General features: G+C 44.2%; 1 protein-coding gene across 5 annotated transcripts in view; it reads left to right on the top strand.

Moving 5' to 3' along the window:
* LOC126072306 (cytochrome P450 4F2-like) overlaps positions 1-24,618 on the top strand; it is an 85,002-nt gene that overhangs the window by 38,703 nt on the left and 21,681 nt on the right. For 2 of the 5 annotated variants that reach the window (XM_049877271.1, XM_049877267.1), the window contains exons 1-3: positions 10,543-10,702; positions 11,148-11,354; positions 14,605-14,749. In XM_049877271.1, coding sequence (XP_049733228.1) covers positions 11,157-11,354; positions 14,605-14,749 — 343 coding nt within the window. In that variant the 5' untranslated portion in view covers positions 10,543-10,702; positions 11,148-11,156. Of the gene's footprint in view, positions 1-10,542; positions 10,703-11,147; positions 11,355-14,604; positions 14,750-24,618 lie in introns of those variants that run through there. The other 3 variants (XM_049877269.1, XM_049877268.1, XM_049877272.1) reach the window with 3 other exon arrangements.

Raw genomic sequence — 24,618 nt, 5'->3', positions numbered from 1 at the left:
TAATGACAAGGACGGAGTCAGTCTTCCTGGACCTTCATTTGGTAATGTGGCACAGCTCAAAATAAGAAGAAACAGCTGCAAACATTCATTAATAGTAGGAACATGGCATAGTGGTTAAGAGCAATGGCTGGTAACCAAAAGGTTGGCAGTTCAAACCCACCAGCAGCACCTTGGAAACTCTATGGGGCAGTTCTACTCTGTCCTATAGGGTTGCTATGAGTCAGAATCTACTCAACAGCAATGGTTTTTTTTTTTTTTGGTTAGGGAACTAAGACACATGCCAACTGCAATTGTTTGATCATGGCTGCCTGGAGTTTTGAGAAAGGATGATAAGCCAAAACCAGCCTTAGCAGGAAAAAATGCCATGATTGATTTATTACATCTGCTGTGGTCAGGAGATGGGGAGTAGCACCATAATGCCCTATTTTTGTCATTTCTGAGTTAAGGTCTAGCCTTCACCCTCCAGGCAAGCACTATCCATCAAAATGTGCAGTTAATCTGTCTGTGCCCAAGCTAAAGAGCACAAGACGGCCCCAGTGAAATGTTGGAGTATGCCTAACTTTAGACGCCCTGAGGCCAATGCAGAGGCAGGATTCCAAAAAGACTTGGATTTGAAGTTGAGAGACCTTGCCCAAGATGATAGGGGATGATGGGGCTGGATCAAAAATTAAGTCCAAAACCACGAGGAAAAGCCTGTTTCCAAATTCTGAGATGAGAAAAGGGACGAGAACAAAGGCCTGGGAAGAGTCAGAGTGGGGATGATACTTAGGATGTGACACAGGGTGTCTATACCATGAAGGAGCATATGAGTGACAGGGTTGGAAACCAATGGTGTGGGGAGGTGGGTGACAAGTTGTCCTGAATATCAGCCATCTGTTTGATGCTTGATTTCACAAGATAGGAATGGAGAACTGTCATGGATTGAATTACGTTCCCCAAAAGTATGTGTCAACTTGGTTAGGCCATGATTCCCAGTTTGTGTGGTTGTCCTCAATTTTGTGATTTTCCTGTGTGTTATAAATCATAGTCTCTGGCTGTGGTTCAAGAGGATTAGGGTGGGATGTAACACCCTTGCTCAGGTCATATCCCTGATCCAATGTAAAGGGAGTTTCTCTGGGGTGTGGCCTGCACCACCTTTTATCTTATAAGAGATAAAAGGAAAGGGAAGCAAGCAGATAGTGGGAACCTCATACCAACCAAGTAAACAGTGCCTGGAGCAGGGCAGGTCCTTTAGTCCTGGGGTTCCTACACAGAGAAGCTCCCTGTCCAGGGGAAGATTGATGACAACAACCTTCTTGCAGAACTGATAGAGAAAGCCTTCTCCTGGAGTTGACACCCTGAATTCCGACTTTTAGCCTTCCAGACTGTCAGTGAATAAACTTGCGTTTGTCGAAGCCATCCACTTGTGGTATTTCTGTTATAGCAGCACTAGGTGACTAAGACAGGAACCCACACACATTTTGGGGGATACAATTTACTCCATAATAATGCCCATGCTGTCATCTTCCAGGTAGTCTCTGTCTGGTTCTTGATCATGTATGTGATCAGTGCCTGTCTCCCCACTAGATGTGAGCCCTGATTTAGGAAATAATATTGGTTCCATTATTCCCTGTCCTTGAGCATAGAGAATGTGACCCAGCTGGAGATGGGCTCACAAGGACTCACAAGGACACATCAGCTGGGCCCTGAGGTAGAAATGAAACAGGCTGCTCAGCCATATTGAAAACCCCAATCAACACCCCTTCCCCCCTTTCTTCGTCTTGCTAACCACAAGCTTGTTTTGAGCAGGAAGTCGCAGCAGGTAGTGGCTCCGTCCACTGAATAGCCCTAGTTACACCTTGAAGCATGAGCAGATTGAAATCACATCCTTCAACTGACTCCCCCACCCCCAAATACAGGCATGGGAGGGCTAAAGGCAGAAAATTCTGGGTACCAAACCCAACCCCTTGACACCGTTGGAAACAAAAAGCTCCCCAGCCCCCTCAGTCAGCGAGCATGTGGCCTTAACGTCACTAGACCCCACTGTGCTGTATGCGCAGACAATAAACTTGCCACTTTCTGTTTTCGTTGCAAGCAGTGTCCATCTTATTGCAATCAGCTAGTAAGACAGGACAAGAACTGAGCGGCATTCGGTTACGTAAAGACTATAGACAGAATAATCTTAGAAAATGTCTTTTAGGAAACTTTCACATAAGCCAGAACACAAAAGACTTTCCACTCTAATCTCTTTTTATTAAAAAAAAAAAAAAAAAATAGTGAATAGAAATTTGTTGGACCAACGAAGACTCTCCTGACTGTCATTACTGAAACCTGTACCAATGGTCATTAATAAACCAAACCAAAACCAAACCCAGTGCCGTCGAGTCAGTTCCGACTCATGGCAACCCTATAAACCAGGGTAGAACTGCCCCATAGAGTTTCCAAGGAGCGCCTGGCAGATTTGAGCTGCCAACCTTTTGGTTAGCAGCCGTAGCACTTAACCACTACGCCACCAGGGTTTCCATCATGAAGAAAGACAATTCAAAACGTAGGATCACAGTTTCTAGTCAATCTGTGAAAAGGTGAAGCTTTCAGTGTTTTTGCCCATTTGTAATGTTAATATGTACTGATGACTCAGACATGGCTGTGGCAGCGTGCTTGTCTGTTTTCCCAGTCTTGCTTACTCTACGATATTTCCTTGGACTCAGACAGACATAGCTGTGGCAGCATGCTGGCCTGTTTTCCCATTCTTGTTTATTCTGTAATATTCTCTGGACTCTGACAGACACGGCTATGGCAGCATGCTTGTCCGTTTTTCCATTCTTGTTTATTCAGTAATGTTCCTTGGACTCGGGCAGACATGGCTGTGAAACGTGTTTGTCCATTTTCCCATTCTTGCTAACCCTGTAATATTTCCTTGGATTTGGGCAGACATTAGCTCTGGCAGCATGCTTGTCCGCTTCCCACTTTTTTTTTTTTTTTTTTGAATAATTTTTATTGTGCTTTAAGTGAAAGTTTACAAATCAAGTCAGTTTGTCACATATAAGCTTATATACACCATACTCCATACTCCCACTTACTCTCCCCCTAATGAGTCAGCCTGCTCCCTCCTTCCAGTCTCTCCTTTCATGACAATTTTGTCAGTTTCTAACCCTCTCTACCCTCCTATCTCCCCTCCAGACAGGAGATGCCAACACAGTCTCAAGTGTCCACCTGATACAAGTAGCTCACTCTTCATCAGCATATCTCTCCAACCCATTGTCCAGTCCCTTCTATGTCTGATGAGTTGTCTTCGGGAATGGTTCCTGTCCTGGGCCAACAGAAGGTTTGGGGACCATGACCGCCGGGATTCCTCTAGTCTCAGTCAGACCATTAAGTCTGGTCTTTTTATGAGAATTTGGGGTCTGCATCCCACTGATCTCCTGCTCCCTCAGGGGTTCTCTGTTGTGCTCCCTGTCAGGGCAGTCATCGGTTGTGGCCTGGCACCATCTAGTTCTTCTGGTCTCAGGATGATGTAAGTCTCTGGTTCATGTGGCCCTTTCTGTCTCTTGGGCTCATAGTTATCGTGTGACCTTGGTGTTCTTCATTCTCCTTTGATCCAGGTGGGTTGAAACCAGTTGATCCATCTTAGATGGCCGCCTGTTAGCATTTAAGACCCCAGACACCACATTTCAAAGTGGGATGCAGAATGTTTTCATAATGGAATTATTTTGCCAATTGACTTAGAAGTCCCCTTAAGCCATAGTTCCCAAAACCCCGCCCTTGCTCCGCTGACCTTTGAAGCATTCAGTTTATCCCGGAAACTTCTTTGCTTTTGGTCCAGTCCAGTTGCGGTAACCTTCCGTGTATTGAGTATTGTCCTTCCCTTCACCTAAAGTAGTTCTTATCTACTAACTAATCAGTAAATAACCCTCTCCCACCCTCCCTCCCTCCCCTCCTCGTAACCACAAAAGTATGTGTTTTTCTCAGTTTATACTATTTCTCAAGATCTTATGATAGTGGTCTTATACAATATTTGTCCTTTTGCCTCTGACTCATTTCACTCAGCATAATGCCTTCCAGGTTCCTCCACGTTATGAGTTGTCTCACAGATTCGTCACTGTTCTTTATCGATGCGTAGTATTCCATTGTGTGAATATACCATAATTTAACCATTCATCCGTTGATGGACACCTTGGTTGCTTCCATCTTTTTGCTATTGTAAACAGAGCTGCAATAAACATGGGTGTGCATATACCTGTTCGTGTGAAGGCTCTTATTTCTCTAGGGTATATTCCGAGGAGTGGGATTTCTGGGTTGCATGGTAGTTCTATTTCTAACTTTTTAAGAAAACACCAGATAGATTTCCAAAGTGGTTGCACCATTTGACATTCCCACCAGCAGTGTATAAGAGTTCCAATCTCTCTGCAACCTCTCCAACATTTATTATTTTGTGTTTTTTGGATTAATGCCAGCCTTGTTGGAGTGAGATGGAATCTCATCGTAGTTTTAACTTGCATTTCTCAAAAAAAAATTTTTTTTTTTTAATGGCTAATGATCGAGAGCATTTTCTCATGTATCTGTTAGCTGCCTGAATATCTTCTTTAGTGAAGTGCGTGTTCATATCCTTTGCCCACTTCTTGATTGGGTTGTTTGTCTTTTTGTGGTTGGGTTTTAACAGAGTCATATAGATTTTAGAGATCAGGCGCTGCTCGGAGATGTCACAGCTGAAAATTCTTTCCCAGTCTATAGGTGGTCTTTTTACTCTTTTGGTGAAGTCTTTATAGGCGTTTGATTTTTAGGAGCTCCCAGTTATCTGGTTTCTCTTCATCATTTTTGGTAATGTTTTGTATTCTGTTTATGCCTTGTATTAGGGCTCCTAACATTGTCCCTATTTTTTCTTCCATGATCTTTATCGTTTTAGTCTTTATGTTTAGGTTTTTGATCCACTTGGAGTTAGTTTTTGTGCATGGTGTGAGGTATGGGTCCTGTTTCATTTTTTTGCAAATGGATATCCAGTTATGCCAGCACCATTTGTTAAAAAGGCTATCTTTTCCCCAATTAACTGACACTGGGCCTTTGTCAAATATCAGCTGCTCATATGTGGATGGATTTATATCTGGGTTCTCAATTCTGTTCCATTGGTCTATGTGCCTGTTGTTGTACCAGCACCAGGCTGTTTTGACTACTGTGGCTGTATAATAGGTTCTGAAATCAGGTAGAGTGAGGCCTCCCACTTTCTTCTTCTTTTTCAGTAATGCTTTACTTATCTGGGGCTTCTTTCCTTTCCATACGAAGTTGGTGATTTGCTTCTCCATCACATTAAAATATGTCATTGGAAAGAAGGACACTATATAATGATAAAAGGGACAATTGATCAGGAAGACATAACCATATTAAATATTTATGCACCCAATGACAGGGCTGCAAGATACATAAATCAAATTTTAACAGAATTGAAAAGTGAGATAGACACCTCCACAATTATAGTAGGAGACTTCAACACACCACTTTCGGAGAAGGACAGGACATCCAGTAAGAAGCTCAATAGAGACACGGAAGACCTACTTACAACAATCAACCAACTTGACCTCATTGACTTATACAGAACTCTCCACCCAACTGCTGCAAAATATACTTTTTTTTCTAGCGCACATGGAACATTCTCTAGAATAGACCACATATTAGGTCATAAAACAAACCTTTGCAGAGTCCAAAACATCGAAATATTACAAAGCATCTTCTCAGACCACAAGGCAATAAAACTAGAGATCAATAACAGAAAAACTAGGGAAAAGAAATCAAATACTTGGAAAATGAACAATACCCTCCTGAAAAAAGACTGGGTTATAGAAGACATCAAGGAGGGAATAAGGAAATTCATAGAATGCAACGAGAATGAAAATACTTCCTATCAAAACCTCTGGGACACAGCAAAAGCAGTGCTCAGAGGCCAATTTATATCGATAAATGCACACATACAAAAAGAAGAAAGAGCCAAAATCAGAGAACTGTCCCTACAACTTGAACAAATAGAAAGAGAGCAACAAAAGAACCCATCAGGCACCAGAAGAAAACAAATAATAGAAATTAGAGCTGAACTAAAAGAATTAGAGAACAGAAAAACAATTGAAAGAATTAACAAAGCCAAAAGCTGGTTCTTTGAAAAAATTAACAAAATTGATAAACCATTGGCTAAACTGACTAAAGAAATACAGGAAAGGAAACAAATAACCCGAATAAGAAACGAGAAGGACCACATCACAACAGAACCAAATGAAATTAAAAGAATCATTTCAGATTACTACGAAAAATTGTACTCTAACAAATTTGAAAACCTAGAAGAAATGGATGAATTCTTGGAAAAACACTACCTACCTAAACTAACACATTCAGAAGTAGAACAACTAAATAGACCCATAACAAAAAAAGAGATTGAAATGGTAATCAAAAAACTTCCAACAAAAAAAAAGCCCTGGCCCGGACGGCTTCACTGCAGAGTTCTACCAAACTTTCAGAGAAGACTTAACACCACTACTATAGAAGGTATTTCAAAGCATAGAAAATGACGGAATACTACCCAACTCATTCTATGAAGCCACCATCTCCCTGATACCAAAACCAGGTAAAGACTTTACAAAAAAAAAAAAAATTATAGACCTATATCCCTCATGAACATAGATGCAAAAATCCTCAACAAAATTCTAGCCAATAGAATCCAACAACACATCAAAAAAATAATTCACCCTGATCAAGTGGGATTTATACCAGGTATGCAAGGCTGGTTTAATATCAGAAAAACCATTAATGTAATCCATCACATAAATAAAACAAAAGATAAAAACCACATGATCTTATCAATTGATGCAGAAAAGGCATTTGACAAAGTTCAACACCCATTTATGATAAAAACTCTTACCAAAATAGGAATTGAAGGAAAATTCCTCAACATAATAAAGGGCATCTATGCAAAGCCAACAGCCAATATCACTCTAAATGGAGAGAACCTGAAAGCATTTCCCTTGAGAACGGGAACCAGACAAGGATGCCCTTTATCACCGCTCTTATTCAACATCGTACTTGAAGTCCTAGCCAGGGCAATTAAGCTAGACAAAGAAATAAAGGGTATCCGGATTGGCGAGGAGGAAGTAAAGTTATCACTATTTGCAGATGACATGATTATATACACAGAAAACCCTAAGGAATCCTCCAGAAAACTACTGAAACTAATAGAAGAGTTCGGCAGAGTCTCAGGTTATAAAATAAACATACAAAAATCACTTGGATTCCTCTACATCAACAAAAAGAACACCGAAGAGGAAATAACCAAATCAATACCATTCACAGTAGCCCCCAAGAAGATAAAATACTTAGGAATAAATCTTACCAAGGATGTAAAAGACCTATACAAAGACAACTACAAAGCTCTACTACAAGAAATTCAAAAGGACATACTTAAGTGGAAAAACATACCTTGCTCATGGATAGGAAGACTTAACATAGTAAAAATGTCTATTCTACCAAAAGCCATCTATCCATATAACGCACTTCCGATCCAAATTCCAATGTCATATTTTAAGGGGATAGAGAAACAAATCACCAATTTCATATGGAAGGGAAAGAACCCCCGGATAAGCAAAGCACTACTGAAAAATAAGAAGAAAGTGGGAGGCCTCACCTTACCTGACTTCAGAACCTATTATACAGCCACAGTAGTCAAAACAGCCTGGTACTGGTATAACAACAGGCACATAGACCAATGGAACAGAATTGAGAACCCAGATATAAATCCATCCACATATGAGCAGCTGATATTTGACAAAGGCCCAGTGTCAGTTAATTGGGGAAAAGATAGTCTTTTTAACAAATGGTGCTGGCATAACAGGATATCCATCTGCAAAAAAATGAAACAGGACCCATACCTCACACAATGCACAAAAACTAACTCCAAGTGGATCAAAGACCTAAAGACTAAAACGATAAAGATCATGGAAGAAAAAATAGGGACAATGTTAGGAGCCCTAATACAAGGCATAAACAGAATACAAAACATTACCAAAAATGATGAAGAGAAACCAGATAACTGGGAGCTCCTAAAAATCAAACACCTATGCTCATCTAAAGACTTCACCAAAAGAGTAAAAAGACCACCTATAGACTGGGAAAGAATTTTCAGCTATGACATCTCAGACCAGCGCCTGATCTCTAAAATCTACGTGATTCTGTCAAAACTCAACCACAAAAAGACAAACAACCCAATCAAGAAGTGGGCAAAGGATATGAACACACATTTCACTAAAGAAGATATTCAGGCAGCCAACAGATACATGAGAAAATGCTCTCGATCATTAGCCATTAGAGAAATGCAAATTAAAACCACGATGAGATTCCATCTCACACCAACTAGGCTGGCATTAATCCAAAAAACACAAAAGAATAAATGTTGGAGAGGCTGCGGAGAGATTGGAACTCTTATACACTGCTGGTGGGAATGTAAAATGGTACAACCACTTTGGAAATCTATCTGGCGTTATCTTAAACAGTTAGAAATAGAACTACCATACAACCCAGAAATCCCACTCCTCGGAATATACCCTAGAGATACAAGAGCCTTCACACAAACAGATATATGCATACCCATGTTTATTGCAGCTCTGTTTACAATAGCAAAAAGCTGGAAGCAACCAAGGTGTCCATCTACGGATGAACGGGTAAATAAATTGTGGTATATTCACACAATGGAATACTACGCATCGATAAAGAACAGTGACCAATCTGTGAAACATTTCATAACATGGAGGAACCTGGAAGGCATTATGCTGAGCGAAATTAGTCAGAGGCAAAAGGACAAATATTGTATAAGACCACTATTATAAGATCTTGAGAAATAGTAAAAACTGAGAAGAACACATGCTTTTGTGGTTACGAGGTGGGGAGGGAGGGAGGGAGAGGGTTTTTTATTGATTAATCAGTAGATAAGAACTGCTTTGGGTGAAGGGAAAGGCAACACTCAATACATGGAAGGTCAGCTCATTTGGACTGGACCAAAAGCAAAGAAGTTTCCGGGATAAACTGAATGCTTCAAAGGTCAGCGGAGCAGGGGCAGGGGTCTGGGGAACATGGTTTGAGGGGACTTCTAAGTTAATTGGCAAAATAATTCTATTATGAAAACATTCTGCATCCCACTTTGAAATGTGGTGTCTGGGGTCTTAAATGCTAACAAGCGGCCATCTAAGATGCATCAATTGGTCTCAACCCACCTGGAGCAAAGGTAAATGAAGAACACCAAGGTCACACGACAACTAAGAGCCCAAGAGACAGAAAGGGCCACATGAACCAGAGACCTACATCATCCTGAGACCAGAAGAACTAGTTGGTGCCCGGCCACAATCGATGACTGCCCTGTCAGGGAGCACAACAGAGAACCCCTGAGGGAGCAGGAGATCAGTGGGATGCAGACCCCAAATTCTCACAAAAAGACCACACTTAATGGTCCGACTGCGACTAGAGGAATCCCGGCGGCAATGCTCCCCAGACCTTCTGTTGGCACAGGACAGGAACCATCCCCGAAGACAACTCATCAGACATGAAAGGGACTGGTCAGCGGGGGGGAGAGAGATGCTGATGAAGAGTGAGCTAACTAAATCAGGTGGACACTTGAGAGTGTGTTGGCAACTCTTGTCTGGAGGGGGGATGGGAGGATAGAGAGCGAGGGAAGCTGGCAAAATTGTCACGAAACGAGAGACCGAAAGGACTGACTCAATAGGGGGAGAGCAAGTGGGAGAAGGGAGTAAGATGAATGTAAACTTACATGTGACAGACTGATTGGATTTGTAAATGTTCACTTGAAGCTTAATAAAAGTTAAAAAAAAAAGTCATTGGAATTTGGATCGGAAGTGCATTGTATGTATAGATGGCTTTTGGTAGAATAGACATTTTTACTATGTTAAGTCTTCCTATCCATGAGCAAGGTATGTTTTTCCACTTATGTAGGTCCTTTTTAGTTTCGTGCACTAGTACTTTGTAGTTTTCTTTGTATAGGTCTTTTACATCTTTGGTAAGATTTATTCCTAAGTATTTTATCTTCTTGGGGGCTACTATGAATGGTATTGATTTGGAGATTTCCTCTTCGATGTTCTTTTTGTTGATGTAGAGGAATCCAAGTGATTTTTGTATGTTTATCTTATAACCTGAGACTCTGCCAAACTCTTCTATTAGTTTCAGTAGTTTTTTTTTTTTAATCTTTTTTAATATATTTTTTTATCTTTTTGAGTATGTGCCAAATAAAACTTTGTTTTTGTTTTACTAAATTTTGTGATGTTTTTCTCCTACAACAGCCTCTTAAGGGCAGAGACTGTGCCTGCTGTGCTCACTGCTGCCCACCCCCATGCCAAGAACAGTGCTGAGTGCACAGAAGGTGCTCAGTGACCTTGCAGTGTGTGCATAGCTCTGGGAGGTACAGATTTTCCCCTCAGCTTAGAGCCGAAGACATAAGTGTCAGAGGAAATAAAGCCCGAGGTGCTGAGTCATGGGGTTTCTGTTTTACACTGCCTGACTCAGAGCTCGTGCTTCAGGTTCTCTCTGCCAATGCCTTTTTGGGCTGGCTGCCCACCAAGGCGGAATCAGCCAGGGCTCTGGGGATTGGATGGTTCAACTGTCTCCGGGTTGAAGGACAGGCCAGGGGCAAAGAAGTCCCAGAAGGAGGTAGGGGAGGTTGTGCAGGACAAGCTGCTGGGGACAGAAGGTACCAAACTGGCAATGGCAGGGGACGGCAGGATGGCCTGGGATGGGAGGGGACACTGCTCATGGTTAGGTGGCTCCAGGGAGCAGGTGACCTGGAGCCACCTGACTAATGGGTAAATAGAACCCCTGACCACCTTGATCTTGCTTTGGCTTATGTTGGGTCTTTTTGGACTTCAACTGCACCCCACGTCTCTCTCCCTCCACTCACCACTTCCCCTGGACTTCCCTGGACTCCCTCTCTCCCTCCCTCCTTCCCTGCTTCCACCTCTCACTCTATATCTTCTCCCGGCCTTCCCTGGGCCTCCCTCCCCTCTTTGACCCCACCCATGTTTACCCAACTTTGTCCCCTCCCCTGTCCTTGGAGCCAACAACCTTGGCCTCTTCCTCTACTCTGTGTCCACCCCTCATCTACCTCTGAGCTCACCATTAGCGCCCTTTTTTCCTAGGCCTGTGGGATGTCTCTGCTCAACCTGTTGTGGCTGGGACTGTGGCCCGGGGCAGCCTCCCTATGGCTGATCCTGCTGGTGGCTGGGGCCTCCTGGCTCCTGGCCCGCTTCCTGGCCTGGACCTACACCTTCTATGACAACTGCCGCCGCCTCCAATGTTTCCCACAGCCTCCAATGAGGAACTGGTTCTTGGGGCACCTGGACCTGGTGAGTGGGGCAGTAGGACAGATTTGAGGTGTCAAGGCCAGGGCAGTCAGGACAAGGAGGCTGGGGGCCAGAGGTGGGTAGAGTCTTAGGACAGCAGAGCAGTGGGGGACGGAGAGGGGAGCCCTACTTTCTTCCTTCACCTTCCAGGTCCACTCTTCTCCTCTCTGCACCCCCCCCATGCCTGAGTCTCTTCTCTCATTCTTCCCTCCCCCCCGCCCCCGCCAGCCTGCTTTGGGCCATTTTCCTTCTTGTGTTTCCCCCATTAGTGCACTTCTGGCTCCCTTGACAGGCTCCCAGGGTAGGCTGGACAGAGCCAGACCTCCTGACTTTCCTATAATCTCACCCTGAAAAGGGGGCCTCATCAGGGACACAGTCCAGGGTCCCCCCATCTGCTGCCAGGCCCACCTCTGCTGGCCTCAGGCCAATGCCCACCCCTCTGAGGGCTGCAGCTCCCGCACCCTCTCCCCCGACCCACAGGGGCACAGCTGGGCTGGAGGAGAGGTGTGGGCGGTCTCCCCAACCCGCCCCTTCCTGGGACCCCTTCCTCTTCTTATCTTCCCCTCCACCCCTAAGATATACCAATGGGTCGCACTACAGAATCCATCCTGATGGCCATTTGGAAAACATTCACCTTTGATGAGAAATACCAGTCATGTTCTCTTAGGCTTTCTCCACAATGGTGCCAAAGACAGATGACCGTGTAAATCCTACCCACCCACCTCCAATGTGTCTCATCTTCATCCAAACCTCTCGTCAGCCCGCTTTGCCATCTCCACATGGACTAATCATTGTCTACTCTTGTTACCTCAATTCCCCCAATCGCTTGTCCGCTGCCCTAGTCTGATCCCTGTCCTGCCATGCTATGATGACCCACAGATGACGTGAACCTCCCTCATCTCATCCCCCACCCAGCTGGCTGCCCAGTCATTCCTGGAGCTCCTCTTCTCCAGCTTCCAGATGCATCTTCTTTGTCTCCCCCACCCTCCCCGTGGTCCTTCTGTCTCCAGCTTTGGCTCTCGCTCACCTGCCTTTTTGAAGTGGGACCTCCCAGGTACTCTGGGCCCAGAGGAGTCTCCTGTGGCTCCTCCATGAGGTGATCAGCCACCTTGCTTGTAGATCACCCCCACAGAGCAGAGTCTGGTAGACCTGAATCAGCTGGAGGCCACCTACCCCCAGGGCTTTAGATTCTGATTAGGCCCCATCTTCCCCTTCATCATCCTCTGCCACGCTGACACCATTTGGTCAGTCACCAACACTGCAGGTACCACCCGGAGCACGTGGTTGAGCTTGGGTGCAGTCCCTGCAGGACCCTATTCTCTTGAGTGCCCTTGTTCACTCTTGCCTTTCTCTCAACTATTTGCCAACCCCTATTGTGGTGTTTTGGACACGAGTCCCCACCTGGGGAGGTCTCAGCCCCCAGCCCTCACCTGAAGGAACTCCCAACCTTGGGAACACAGAACTAGATGGAGATACCACAAACCTGTGTCGTCAGGGCTAGGCCAGAGGGAGAGATGAGGCTGAGTAGCCCAGCGGGGAGGTGAGATGCCTGCCTTTGGGGCAAGCAGGGGGGCTTTCTGGAAGGGGAGCTGCTGGAAAAAGGAACTGGTTTTTTAAACCAAGAAGAGAGAGGGTGTTCTGTCTGGACTAACAGCCCCAACAGAGGATGAAGGAGAGCAAATGAACACCTGGCCAAGTAATCAAGGACTGCCCAGTTCTACTGACAAGGAAGGAATTGACCCTGCCTAGATCCTGACTGGAGCCCTGGTGGCATAGTACTTAAGAACTTGGCTGCAAACTGAAAGGTCAGCAGTTCGAATCCACCAGTGCTCCTTGGAAACCCTATGGGACAGTTCTGCTCTGTCCTATAAGGTCGCTATGAGTCTGAATTGCCTCGACAGCAATGGGTTTGGTTTTGGTTTTAGACCCTGATTTGGACTTCTAGTGTCCAGAATTATGAGACAAAAATTCTTATTCTTTAAAGCCACCTATGTGTGGCATTTCTGTTACAACAGCCCTAGGAGAACAAGAGAAAACCCAAACACAAAACAAAGCAAACAAAAAAGGGAAAACAGACATAGAGAGACACACACGGGGGTTTCACCATGGGAGAATTTGTCTGCAAGCCTAGAAACATCATGAAACGCCCAGGGCTACTAGAAGCTGAAACAGACAAGGAAGGGTCTTCCCCTAGAGCCCTCAGAGAAAACATAGCCCTGCCAATGTCCTGATTTGAACTCCCAGCTCCAGAACTGTGAGAGCATAAATTCCTTTTTTTTTTTTTTTTTTAAATTAAAGCCACCCACTTGTGGTATTTCTGTTACAGTGCACTGGGAGACCAAGACACAGTGGGATCAGTCTGAGATTGGGCTCCATCTGAGCCCACTTCTTTGGGGTGATGTTCTCACTCAAGGGCTCCCCATGGAGTCAGGCTGAACTAGAGTCCAAGCGAGTCCACATTTTTGTCTGCTCCCATTGGGTTTGCCAGGGGAGTCTGGGGAAGGTTCCCTAGATCTTCCCAAGTGGAGGATCTGGAGGCTGTGTGCATTGGTGAGGAGCAGAGAGGATGTAGAAACAACTCAAGATGCTGGAGCCCTGAGGCCACACTGCTGCCTGGAAGCCTCCCCACGGGCCCTGCCCCTGTGATTGTCCCAGCCCAGCATGCAGGAGGTGCTCTGTGGTGCGGGGCGGGGGTGGGGGGGTTCTGTGTAATGGGCAGGCAGAGTTCATGCCTGCTCCTAGAGAGCGTTCAAGGCTGGCAGGTCCCAGGTCTACTGATTTTCCCGGGTGGGGGATCCAGTGGCTTCGGTCCCGGGTGGGGGATCCAGTGGCTTCAGTGTGGACTGCCAGGGCCCAGACAGAATGTGGGAACAAGCCCTTATGCTATAGCCCTGAGACCCCACCGCTGCCTGCAGACCTCCCCACGGGGACCTCCCCCAGTAACTGTCCCCTGTGCTGCAGCCACACCCAAGATGAGAAAACCCATCACCTGAAGCCAAGCTCTGTGGCTAGAGAGCATGCCTTCTCCCTGTGCTCGTGGATACACTCTTGGACTTTGAGACTGCCACGAGGACCCTCCCATCCCTGAGGGACCTTTGTTCCTTTGGACAGAGCAGGAGGAGGCAGAAGTCCCCCCCTCAGGGCAGAATCCTGACAAACATTCACAGCAGAAGCTGTGCCACCTCAGGAAGCTGAGAAGGGATGGACGCTTGTGGCTTTTTCTGGAGAGGTGGCCACTCCTTGTTGTTTGCAGTTCCCCCCCACGGAGGAGGGTTTGATGGAACAGACTCATCTGGTGGCCACCTACCCCCAGAGCTTTAAGACCTGGTTGGGCCCCATCTGCCCCGTCATCACTCTGTGCCACCCTGACATCATTCGGCCTGTTCTTAATGCCTCAGGTAACACGCAGAGCTTGTGGTGGTGGGCGCTGTGGCAGCATCCAAGGGCTAGTGCCCCTCTGCCCCTAAGCTTCTGGGTGGTTCCAGCAAGACCCGGTCCCCTCCCCTCTTCTCTCAGCCTTCTCTCTCTATCTTTCATACATTTACCAGCCCCCATCTCACCATCTGCAACTTTCCTGGTGTTCTCAATCCAGTGCCCCATCCTGGAGAACCCCCAAGCATGGGGAGAAGGATCTGGACAGACACCTCTAACTTCATGTGGTCAGGAATAGGGCTAGAGGGAGAGACGGGATGGGCAGCCCAGAGGAAGAAGGCTTCTGTTGGGGCAGGCTGGAAGTCTTCCTGGAGGAAGGTTTACTTGAGCTAGATCTGGAATAATAAGTACAATTTTTTTTTTCTCTCGGCCAACATTGTTTTTTTCCCCCTCTCTATTTTATTGTGGTGAAAATATACATAACAAAACATACAACATCTCAACAATTCATACATGTGCAATTCAGTGACATTGATTACATTCTTCATGTTGTACATCCATTCTCACTATCCTTTTCCAAATCACTCCACAACCGTGAACAGAAAGTCAATGACTCCTAAGCTTAAAGTCCCCCTTTCCCCTCCCTCCCACCCTGGCAAATACTAATAATCTTTGATTTATCGGTATTTACTTATTTCATATAAGTATGACTGGCTTATATTGCTCAGCATGATGTTTTCAAGGTTCACATTGGGGCATACATCAGGACTTCATTTTTCTCTGTTGCTCAGTAGTACTCCATTTTATGTGTGTACCACATTTTGCTTATCCACTCATTTGCTGATAGATATTGTAGTTGTTTTCACCTTTTGGCTGTTGTGTAAAGTGCTGCAATGAACATGGGTGTACAGTTTTCTGTTTGCATTCCTGCTTTTACTTCTTCTGGATCTATACCTAGGATTGAGATTACTTGGTCATATGGTAGTTCTATGTTCAGCTTTTTGAGGAACCACCAAACTGTTAGTAGGCATTTTTAAAGCAGAAGTAGGGTGGTGTGATGGGCAGTGGTAGCTTCTGAGCCTCCTGCCAGGCCTGGCCTCCACCCTGCCCACCACAAGTGCAAACCATGAAGAGGGCTTATGGCTATTGGAGGTTCTGGGTTGCTACTTCCATGATGTCCACCTCTGGTGGGTCAATTCTTTCTACCCCATACCATTGCTTGTCTACTCTAAGTTCATGCCTCCTCTGCTTCACACCCCATGTATCTCTCCTAGAAGACCCCCCTCATCTTTGCTACATCCCTTTACCCTCTGCCTTTTGCATCCTAGACAAGGGAACAAACAACATCCAGCAGAGGTCGCAGCTCCATCATTAACCTGCACGGTGACTCTGGGCAAGTCCCTGGTTCTCTGGTTGCCAAGGTCCTTTTCAGTTGATAGTAGTAGAAACTCAACTCTGTGTGGCCTAAGCAAAGAAAGCAACCTGTTGACTGAAAACTTCAAGGAGGGTGGCATAAGCAAGGCTGGATCTTGGCTTTGGGCTCTCAGAGCTGTTGTTTTGGGGACACAAATAGCTCGATGGTCATGAACTCAGGCTCTGGATTCAAACAGACCTGGGCTCAGGTCTTAGGCAGTCACTTACTTTCTTGGGGACCCTGGGCAAGTAGCTTAAAGGTTCAAAGTCTCAGTTTTCTTACCTGGAAAATGGGTGTAAGAAGAGCACTGAGGTGAAAGTGTTATTGGGTTCCTGGTGGGAAGAGGCCATTTCTGCCCCTGTTACTGAGGGACCCTGAATGGTTGTGTGTCAGACTGTGGGCCCAGGATGGGGCTTGGCACACAGAGTATGAGTGGATGGATAGAGGTCTCAGGGCTGGGTTGGGTCTCTTTGGGTCCTTCTCTCAGGCCCCTCCAAGGGCATGAACTTTGTGCTCTTTGTTCCTCTGCAGATCTGGAGTCCGGAGGAGGGTCCCTGGTATACACAGGGCCTGGCTAGCATCTTTGGGGATGTGTGCTGCTGGCAGGCGAGGCCCTGGCATGCATCTTCCACCCCACCTTCATCAAACCTGACCTCTTGGCCCTAGGTGGATGCCCGCTGCCCACAGCTTGCTGCTGCTGAACCCTGTGCTGCCTTTAGCTGGGCAAGGGACTGGGCGGGTAGACAGGAGATCTGTGGGAAAGTGTGGCTGTCCCAGCACACCTGAACATGACCTGTCTGGCCCTGGTCATGTCTGGTCACACCTAGGATGTGTCTGTGTGATACTTGCTGTGTGTCCATGGTAGTCACGTCGGGTGTGTGTTTGTACCTGGGACCACTTGGAGATGGTCTTGGTCACATCCGTGCTCAGCTGAGGCCCAGGACATTGAGGCCTGCTGGAGTCTGTCTAGGTCTGTCTGAGACACCGTTCAAGATTGTCCTGCTTGTCACATGGAGATGGCATTTAGGCATGTTCTATGTCAGGGCTGGGCTGTGTCTGGAACCAGAATCCCTCTGTGAAGTGTCTGAGAGGTTATTTTAACCTTGTGTGAGACAGATCTAAGGTATGTCCAGTCACACCTGAACCATGCCTGGGACATCAATGGGACCATACTGAAATTCTGTCTAGGGTTCATGTGTGGGGCATGCCAAGGTCATGTCAGACACCTCTGGTCCACATCAGAGCATGTTACGTCATGTATTGGACATATCAGAATGTGTCCAGTATGTTATGGGCATGTCGGGTATGTCATATTTGCCGTGAGCATGTCAGGGCATCTTAACATGTTGTGGCTATGTCAGCTGTCTCTGCTGTATATCCGGAGATGTCAGAACAGTTTGGGCATATCAGGGTGCCGTAGGTCCATGCAATGCATTCTAGAGTGTTGGTCTATGCTTGGTGTTTCAGAAATGTTAGATGGTGGAGAAGACACATCAAGCAGCACTAGGTTATGTTGTGCCATAGTAGGGTGTGTGTAGCATGTTGGGTGTGCCTTAGTCAGGGTAATCTAGGGAAACAGAACCAGTGAGATTGTTGTTTTTAGGTGCTGTCAAGTCAGTTCTGACTCATAGCGCCCTGTCACAGATTGAATTATGTCCCCCTAAAAATGCGTGTATCAACTTTTATGTATTAACTCTTTGTTAAAGCCATCCACTTGTGGTATTGCTGTTATAGCAGCACTAGATAACTAAGACATAATTTGGTACCAGGAGTGGGGTGCTGCTCTAACTGATACCTAAAATGTGGAAGCAGTTTTGAAACTGTGAATGGATTCAGTTGCAACAGTGGCAGAGGACCAGCTCAGCAGAGAACTTGCAGTGGCAGAGAAGGGGCAACAGCAGAGAACCAATAGCAGCAGAACCAGGAGACCAGCACCTGGTGGCGCTGGAGCTGACCCACGAAAAATTGGAAATCATCAAAAATGAAATGGAATGCATAAACACTGATATCCTAGGCATTAGTTAGCTCAAATGGACTGGTATTGGCCATTCTGAATCAAACAATCATATAGTCTACTATGCCAGGAATGACAACATGAAGAGGAATGGTGTTGCATTCATCATCAAAAAGAACATTTCAAGATCTATCCTGAAGTACAATGCTGTCAGTGATAGGATAATATCCATACACCTACAAGGAAGACCAGTTAATGCGACTATTATTCAAATTTACACCCCAACCACTAAGATGAAGAAATTGAAGATTTTTATCAGCTTCTGCAGCCTGAAATTGACTGAACATGCAGTCAGGATGCGTTGATAATTACTGGTGATTGGAATGTGAAAGAAAGATCGGTAGTTGGAAAATATGGCCTTGATGATAGAAACAATGCCAGGGATCGAACTTTGCAAGACCAACGACTTCTTCATTGCAAATGGCTTTCTTCACCAACATAAACAGTGACTATACACATGGACCTCGTCAGACGGAATACAAAGGAATCAAATACAACAAGACTAGGGGCCGACTGTGGAACAGTTGCTCACATGCAAGTTCAAGTTGAAAGTGAAGAAAATCAGAGCAGTTCCACGAGAGCCAAAATACGACCTTGAGTATATCCCACCTGAATTTAGTTCTATTTCTGTTTTTTTAAGGAAGCACCAAATCGATTTCTAAAGTGGTTGTACCATTTGACATTCCCACCAGCAGTATATAAGTGTTCCAGTCTCTCCACAACCCCTCCAACATTTATTATTTTGTGTTTTTTGGATTAATGCCAGCCTTGGTGGAGTGAGATGGAATCTCATTATAGTTTTGATTTGCATTTCTCTAATGGCTAATAATCGTGAGCATTTCTTCATGTCTGTTAGCTAGCTACCATGATGTCTTCTTTAGTAAAGTGTCTGTTCATAATCCTTTGCCCATTTTTTAATTTGGTTATTTGTCTTTTTGTAGTTGAGTTTTTGCAGTATAACGTAAATTTTAGAGATCAGATGGTGATCAGAAATGTCACAGCTAAAAACTTTTTCCCAGTTTCTAGGCAACATTTTTGCTCTTTTGGTGAAGTCTTTGGATGAACATAGGTGTTTGATTTTTAGGAGCTCTCAGTTATCTGGTTTCTCTTCTGCATTGTTAGTAATGTTTCGCATACTGTTTATGCCATGTATTAGGGCTCCTAGCGTTGTCCCTATTTTTTCTTCCATGATCTTTATCATTTTAGATTTTATATTTAGGTCTTTGATCCATTTTGTGTTCGTTTTTGTGCATGGTGTGAGGTATGGGTCTTGTTTCAGGTATGCCAGCACCCTTTGTTAAAATGACAGTCTTTTCCCCATAAAACTGAATTTGGGCCTTTGTCAAATATCAGCTGCTCATATGTGGATGGATTTATGTCTGAATTTTCAATTCTGTTCCATTGCAAAGGACCTCTTTAAAGTGTTGAAAAGCGAAGATGTCACCTGGAAGACTAGGGTGCACCTGACCCAAGCCATGGTTTTTTCAATCACACCATATGCATGGGAAAGCTGGACGATGAATAAGGAAGACCGAAGAATCGACACATCTGAATTGTGGTGTTGGTGTTACTGCAAATTGCAGATTCGTGCCACCTGCCCCAAAGCCAACACTGAGATAGGAGGAAGTAAGCAGTAAGAGGGTTTATTGAATACTGGTATTCAAGAGACAGAGAGGGTTAAATTTCTCTCAAATTCTGTCTAAACCTAGAGGACCAATTGGAGAGTTTTTATAGGGGGAAGGTCAGGGTTTAGAGGTTTTCAGGAATGTTGGTTTTTCTTTGAGGTAGACACAATGATAAAGTGATCTATTATTGAAGTCCTGCAAGTCTCTTCATGCCATTCTGGAGTCCTGCAAGTCTCTTCATGCCATCCTGGTTTCTGTCACAAGATGGATCTAAGCTTTATTCAGCTACCTCAGTTTTGTGTATTTTTTTTCCTTGGGAGAGGACCAAAGTTTAATCAGCAACTAAAAATTGATTACCTTATTTTTCTTTAAAGGAACAACCGTGGGACAGATTCCAGAGCAAGTAATTACGTTTTAAAGACTAGCTTATTCAGTTATACTAAAACATTAGAAAATATATTCTCTCTCCTTCAATACTAAAACACTAAAGAAAATATGTTTTCTCCACTTCATTGGCAAGGAATATTCAATATGCCAGGGACTGCCAAAAGAACGAACAAATCTGTCTTGGAAGAAGTACAACTAGAATGTTCCTTAGAAGCAAGGATGGGGTGTCTGCGTCTTACATATTTTGGACATGTTGTCAGGAGTGATCAGTCCCTAGAGAAGGATATCATGCTTGGTAAAGTACAGGGTCAACGGAAAAGACGAAGATCCTCAACGAGATGGACTGACACAGTGGCTGCAACAATGGGCTCAAGCATTAACAATTATAAGGAAGGCGCAGGACCAGGCAATGTTTCGTTCTGTGGTACATAGGGTCTCCATGAGTCGGAACTGGCTCGATGGCACCTAACAACAACAACAGCTTTCTAAGGACGTGCCATATTGTTTTCCAAAATGGTTGTATCATTTTTCATTCTCAACAGCTGTACATAAGAGTTCTGATCTCCCTGCAGCCTGTCCAATGTTTGTTACTTGATTTTTTGGATTCCTTCCAGTACTGCCGGGGGTGGGATGGTGTCTCAATGTTGTTTTGATTTGCATTTCTCTAATGGCTAGTGATTGCTAGCATTTCTTCATGTGTCTGTTGGCCACTTAAATGTCTTCTTCTGTGAAGTGTCTGTTCATTTCCTTTGCCCATTTTTTAATTGGATTATTTGTCTTTTTGTTGTAGAGGTGTTGGACTTTCTTGTAGATTTAGGGATTAGACCTTTGTCTGATTTGTAATAGCCAAAAATCTTTTCCCATTCTGTAGGTTATCTTTGTACTCTTTTGGTGAAGTCTTTTGAAGAGCATAAGTGTTTAATTTTTAGAAGATCCCACTTATCTAGCTTATCCTCTGGAGTTTGTGTGTCGTTGGTTATGGTTTGTGTCCTATTAATGCTGTGTAGTAGGATCTCTAACATTGATCCTATTTTTTCTTCTATGAAGTTCATAGTTTTTGGCTTTATGTTTATGTCTTTGATCCATTTTGAAGTAGTTTCTGTATATGGTGTGAGGTCCTGTTTTATTTATTCATTTTTTTGCAGATGGACATCTGGTTTTGCCAGCAGCATTTGTTAAAAAGATTGTTTTTTCCCCATTTGATGGACTTTGGACCCTTGTTGAAGTTCAGGTGACCACAGGTGGATGAATTTACATCCGGGTTCTCAATTCTGTTCCATTGGTCAAGGTATCTGTCATTGTACCAGTACCACACTGTTCTGACTACTGTAGCTGTATAGTAGGTTCTGAGGTCAGATAGTGTGAGTGTGCCTACTTTATTCTTCTTCATAAATTTACATCTTTGTTTCTAAGGTGTGTCTCTTGTAGACAGCATATTTATGGATCCTGTTTTTTACTCATTCTGTCACTCTCTGTCTCTTTATGGGTGCATTTAAGCTGTTTACTTTCAGTGTAATTATTGATAGGGGTGAGTTTACTGCTGTCATTTTGCAGTGCTTTTTTTGTGGTGGTGACATTTTCTTTGTTCCTCTTCTGTGCTGAGTTTCTTTTGTTTGTGGAGTTTCTTTTTCGTTCCTTTTCTTTTTGTAGATTTTGTTTTTATTGTGATTTTGTTTTCTTCTTTATTTGGATGAGTGGGTTTGTTAACTTTGTTTGTGGTTACCTTGAAATTTACCCTTATCTTCCTAGGTTTGAACGAATCTATTATTCCTTGATATTGCCTTGCCTTCCTCTCCATTAGAAAGTTCTATACCTACACTGTTCATTCCCTCTTTTATTGTTCTGATGTTGTTGTCATTTACAGATTGACCTCTCTGATTCCCTGTTGTAATACTTTTGGTTTTGAATAGTGCTTGAGAGTTCATTTCCTAGGTTGGTATCTGGCTGGCACAATCTTGCATCCTAGATTCAGGCTGTGGTCTGATGTTTGTTCCCATTCCAAAGGACCCCCTTTAATAATTCTTGTAGGTTTGGTTTGGTTCTTACATATTCCTTTAATTTCTGTTTATCTGGAAATGTCCTAATTTCACCATCTTATTTGAATTAGTTGGAATCGACTCAACGGCAGTGGGTTTTGGGTTTATTTGAATGAGAGTTTTGCAGGATATATTATTCTTGGCTGCAATTTTTATCTTTCAAAATTTTATATATGTCATCCCATTGCCTCCTTGCCTGCATGGTTTCTTCTGAATAATCAGAGCTTAGTCTTTTTGTTTCTCCTCTAGATGTGATTTTTTTTCTTGAGCTGCTTTCAGGATTGTTTCTTTGTCTTTGGTTTTAGCGAGTGTGATTATAATATGCCTTGGTGATTTTGGGGCTGGGTCTATCCTATATGGGGTTTGTTGAGCTTCTTGTATGGTCAGCTTTTCATCTTTCATGATATTTGGGAGTTTTCTGGCAGCAATTCTTTAATGATCATCTCTGTGTTTCCCTCCTTCCCATCCCATCTGGAACTCTGATCATGGGCAAATTTTTGCTTTTGATTTTATCCCACAAATTCTCAGGTTTCTTCATTCTTTTTTCTGATTTATCCTCAAACAGAGTTGTATCTAAGTGTTTGTGTTCAATTTTGTTGATCCCGTTTCCCATCATTTCAAATCTGCTCCTCAGCCCTTCTATGACACTGTCCATTTCTAAAATCTTGTTGCTTATCTTTTGGATTTCTAGTTGTTGTTTTTGTATGATTTCTAGTCGTGAATTCATTTTGGCTTTTTGTTCCTGTGTTATTTTCCTGAATTCTTCCATTTTTTTGTCTGTATTTTCCATTAGTTTGTCTGCCTTTTCCATGACTTTGCCTATTTTTTCCTCATTTTTGTCTGCTTTTTGCTTCAGCTCTTGGATAGCGCTGAATATTAGAGATCTGAATTCCCTATCAGGTAGTTCTAGTGCCTTGTCTTCTACTGGAAAGTCATCTGGTGTTTTATTTTGGAGGCCTACTGGAATCATCTTGTCCTTTTTTTTTTTTTGTATGGTTTGGTATTGTCTGCTGTCTTTGGGACATTCAGTAGTTATTTTCTCTGTTTATTGATTGTAGATCTGATCATTTCATCCTGCTTTTTTTTTTTTTTTTTAATTTTTTATGTCCAAATTGGAGGGCTGTGTGTTCTTTGTTGTTTACTTGTCTGTAGTCATGGTATTTTCACCTCCTTGTTCAATGGGCAGAGCCAATTACTCAGCTATGGTGCAGCAGGGCAGGTCCCGTTGAAGGGGAGGGGCTAGGATGGGTAGTTTTTGACACGTACTAGGGCCAAAAGGGTGAGCTGAGACTCAGTGCTGGGCAGGTTTGGGTAGGCTGTGCCTATGGTGCTCAGCTGTGTGATGTTCAGTGCTCAGTGCAGGTAGGCAGGAAGGAGGGGGGAGGTTGTGATGTGTGGAGCTAGAATGGGTATGGGGAAGAGGAGAAAGAGGAGAAACAGGAGCACCCCCTGAAAAAGAGTGCTAAGGGAGCTTGCCATTGGAGTGGAGAGATGAGAAACCAAGAAATGGAGAAAAGAAAAAGGGTGGAAAAAAGTGGAGGGAAATGAAAAAAACAACTAGACAAAAATTTGGAAGAAAGAAAGAAAGAAAACTCCGCCCAGGGGTCCCACTAGTAAGGGTGCAAAAAACCATGGAAGGCTACCAGGCTGAGCAATATAGTCTGGTAGAGGGGGTATAGATGTCGCACAGCACCAGGTGTTCAGGAGACATGAAAAGGAGGTAAGTATAGAGAGATGAGAATGGAGAAATGAAGACAGACAGAAAAAAAGAGAGAAAAAAATAAAGTATAAAGAAATGCACCCAGGAATCCCACCCTCACGGTTGCACAGATTGGGAGAGTGGCTCCTAGGCTGTGCAGTGAGCCTGGCTAGAAGGGGCTCCCAAGCCACGAAAAGAAAAACAAACAAATAAACAAAACAGAACAAAGCAAAACACAACAAAGCAAACAAAAAAAAAAAAAAAAAAAAAAAAAACCTCCGGGATCCCACCAGCCTGCTGTCACTGGCCTGGGAAGTGGTTCCCCAGAAAAACGGCACTTCACATCCTTTGAAGAGGAAGTAACGATGGCACACAGAGCCAGATGTTTCATAGTAATGAGGGCGAGGTTGTGGGAGGCACAGAAGAAACCAAAAGAAACGGAAGAAAGCAAGGCCAGCAACAGACAAATGGCACTTAGTGTGGGTGGGGTGAATCCAAGCAGTCTGGGGCCAAAGCAGTTGCCTTCTAGCCAAAAGACTTTGGCCAGCCGGAACCAGAGGAGACCTAAGGGGATGGGGAAGAAGGGTAGGAGTTAGGAAAGCATGTATCGCTGGTTACCGGGTGCTCTGTCTCCTGCTGGGAACTTCATGAAGCTGCTTTCCGCGCTCTCTGTCCACCAATCTCCGAAATGGGTGAGGTGAATCCTAGCGGCAGGGACAT

This window comes from Elephas maximus, chromosome 3, assembly GCF_024166365.1.
Source record: "Elephas maximus indicus isolate mEleMax1 chromosome 3, mEleMax1 primary haplotype, whole genome shotgun sequence".
Lineage (NCBI taxonomy): Eukaryota > Metazoa > Chordata > Mammalia > Proboscidea > Elephantidae > Elephas > Elephas maximus.
The sequence above is the reverse complement of the archived record's forward strand: the minus strand, read 5'-3'. Positions and strand labels throughout refer to the sequence as shown.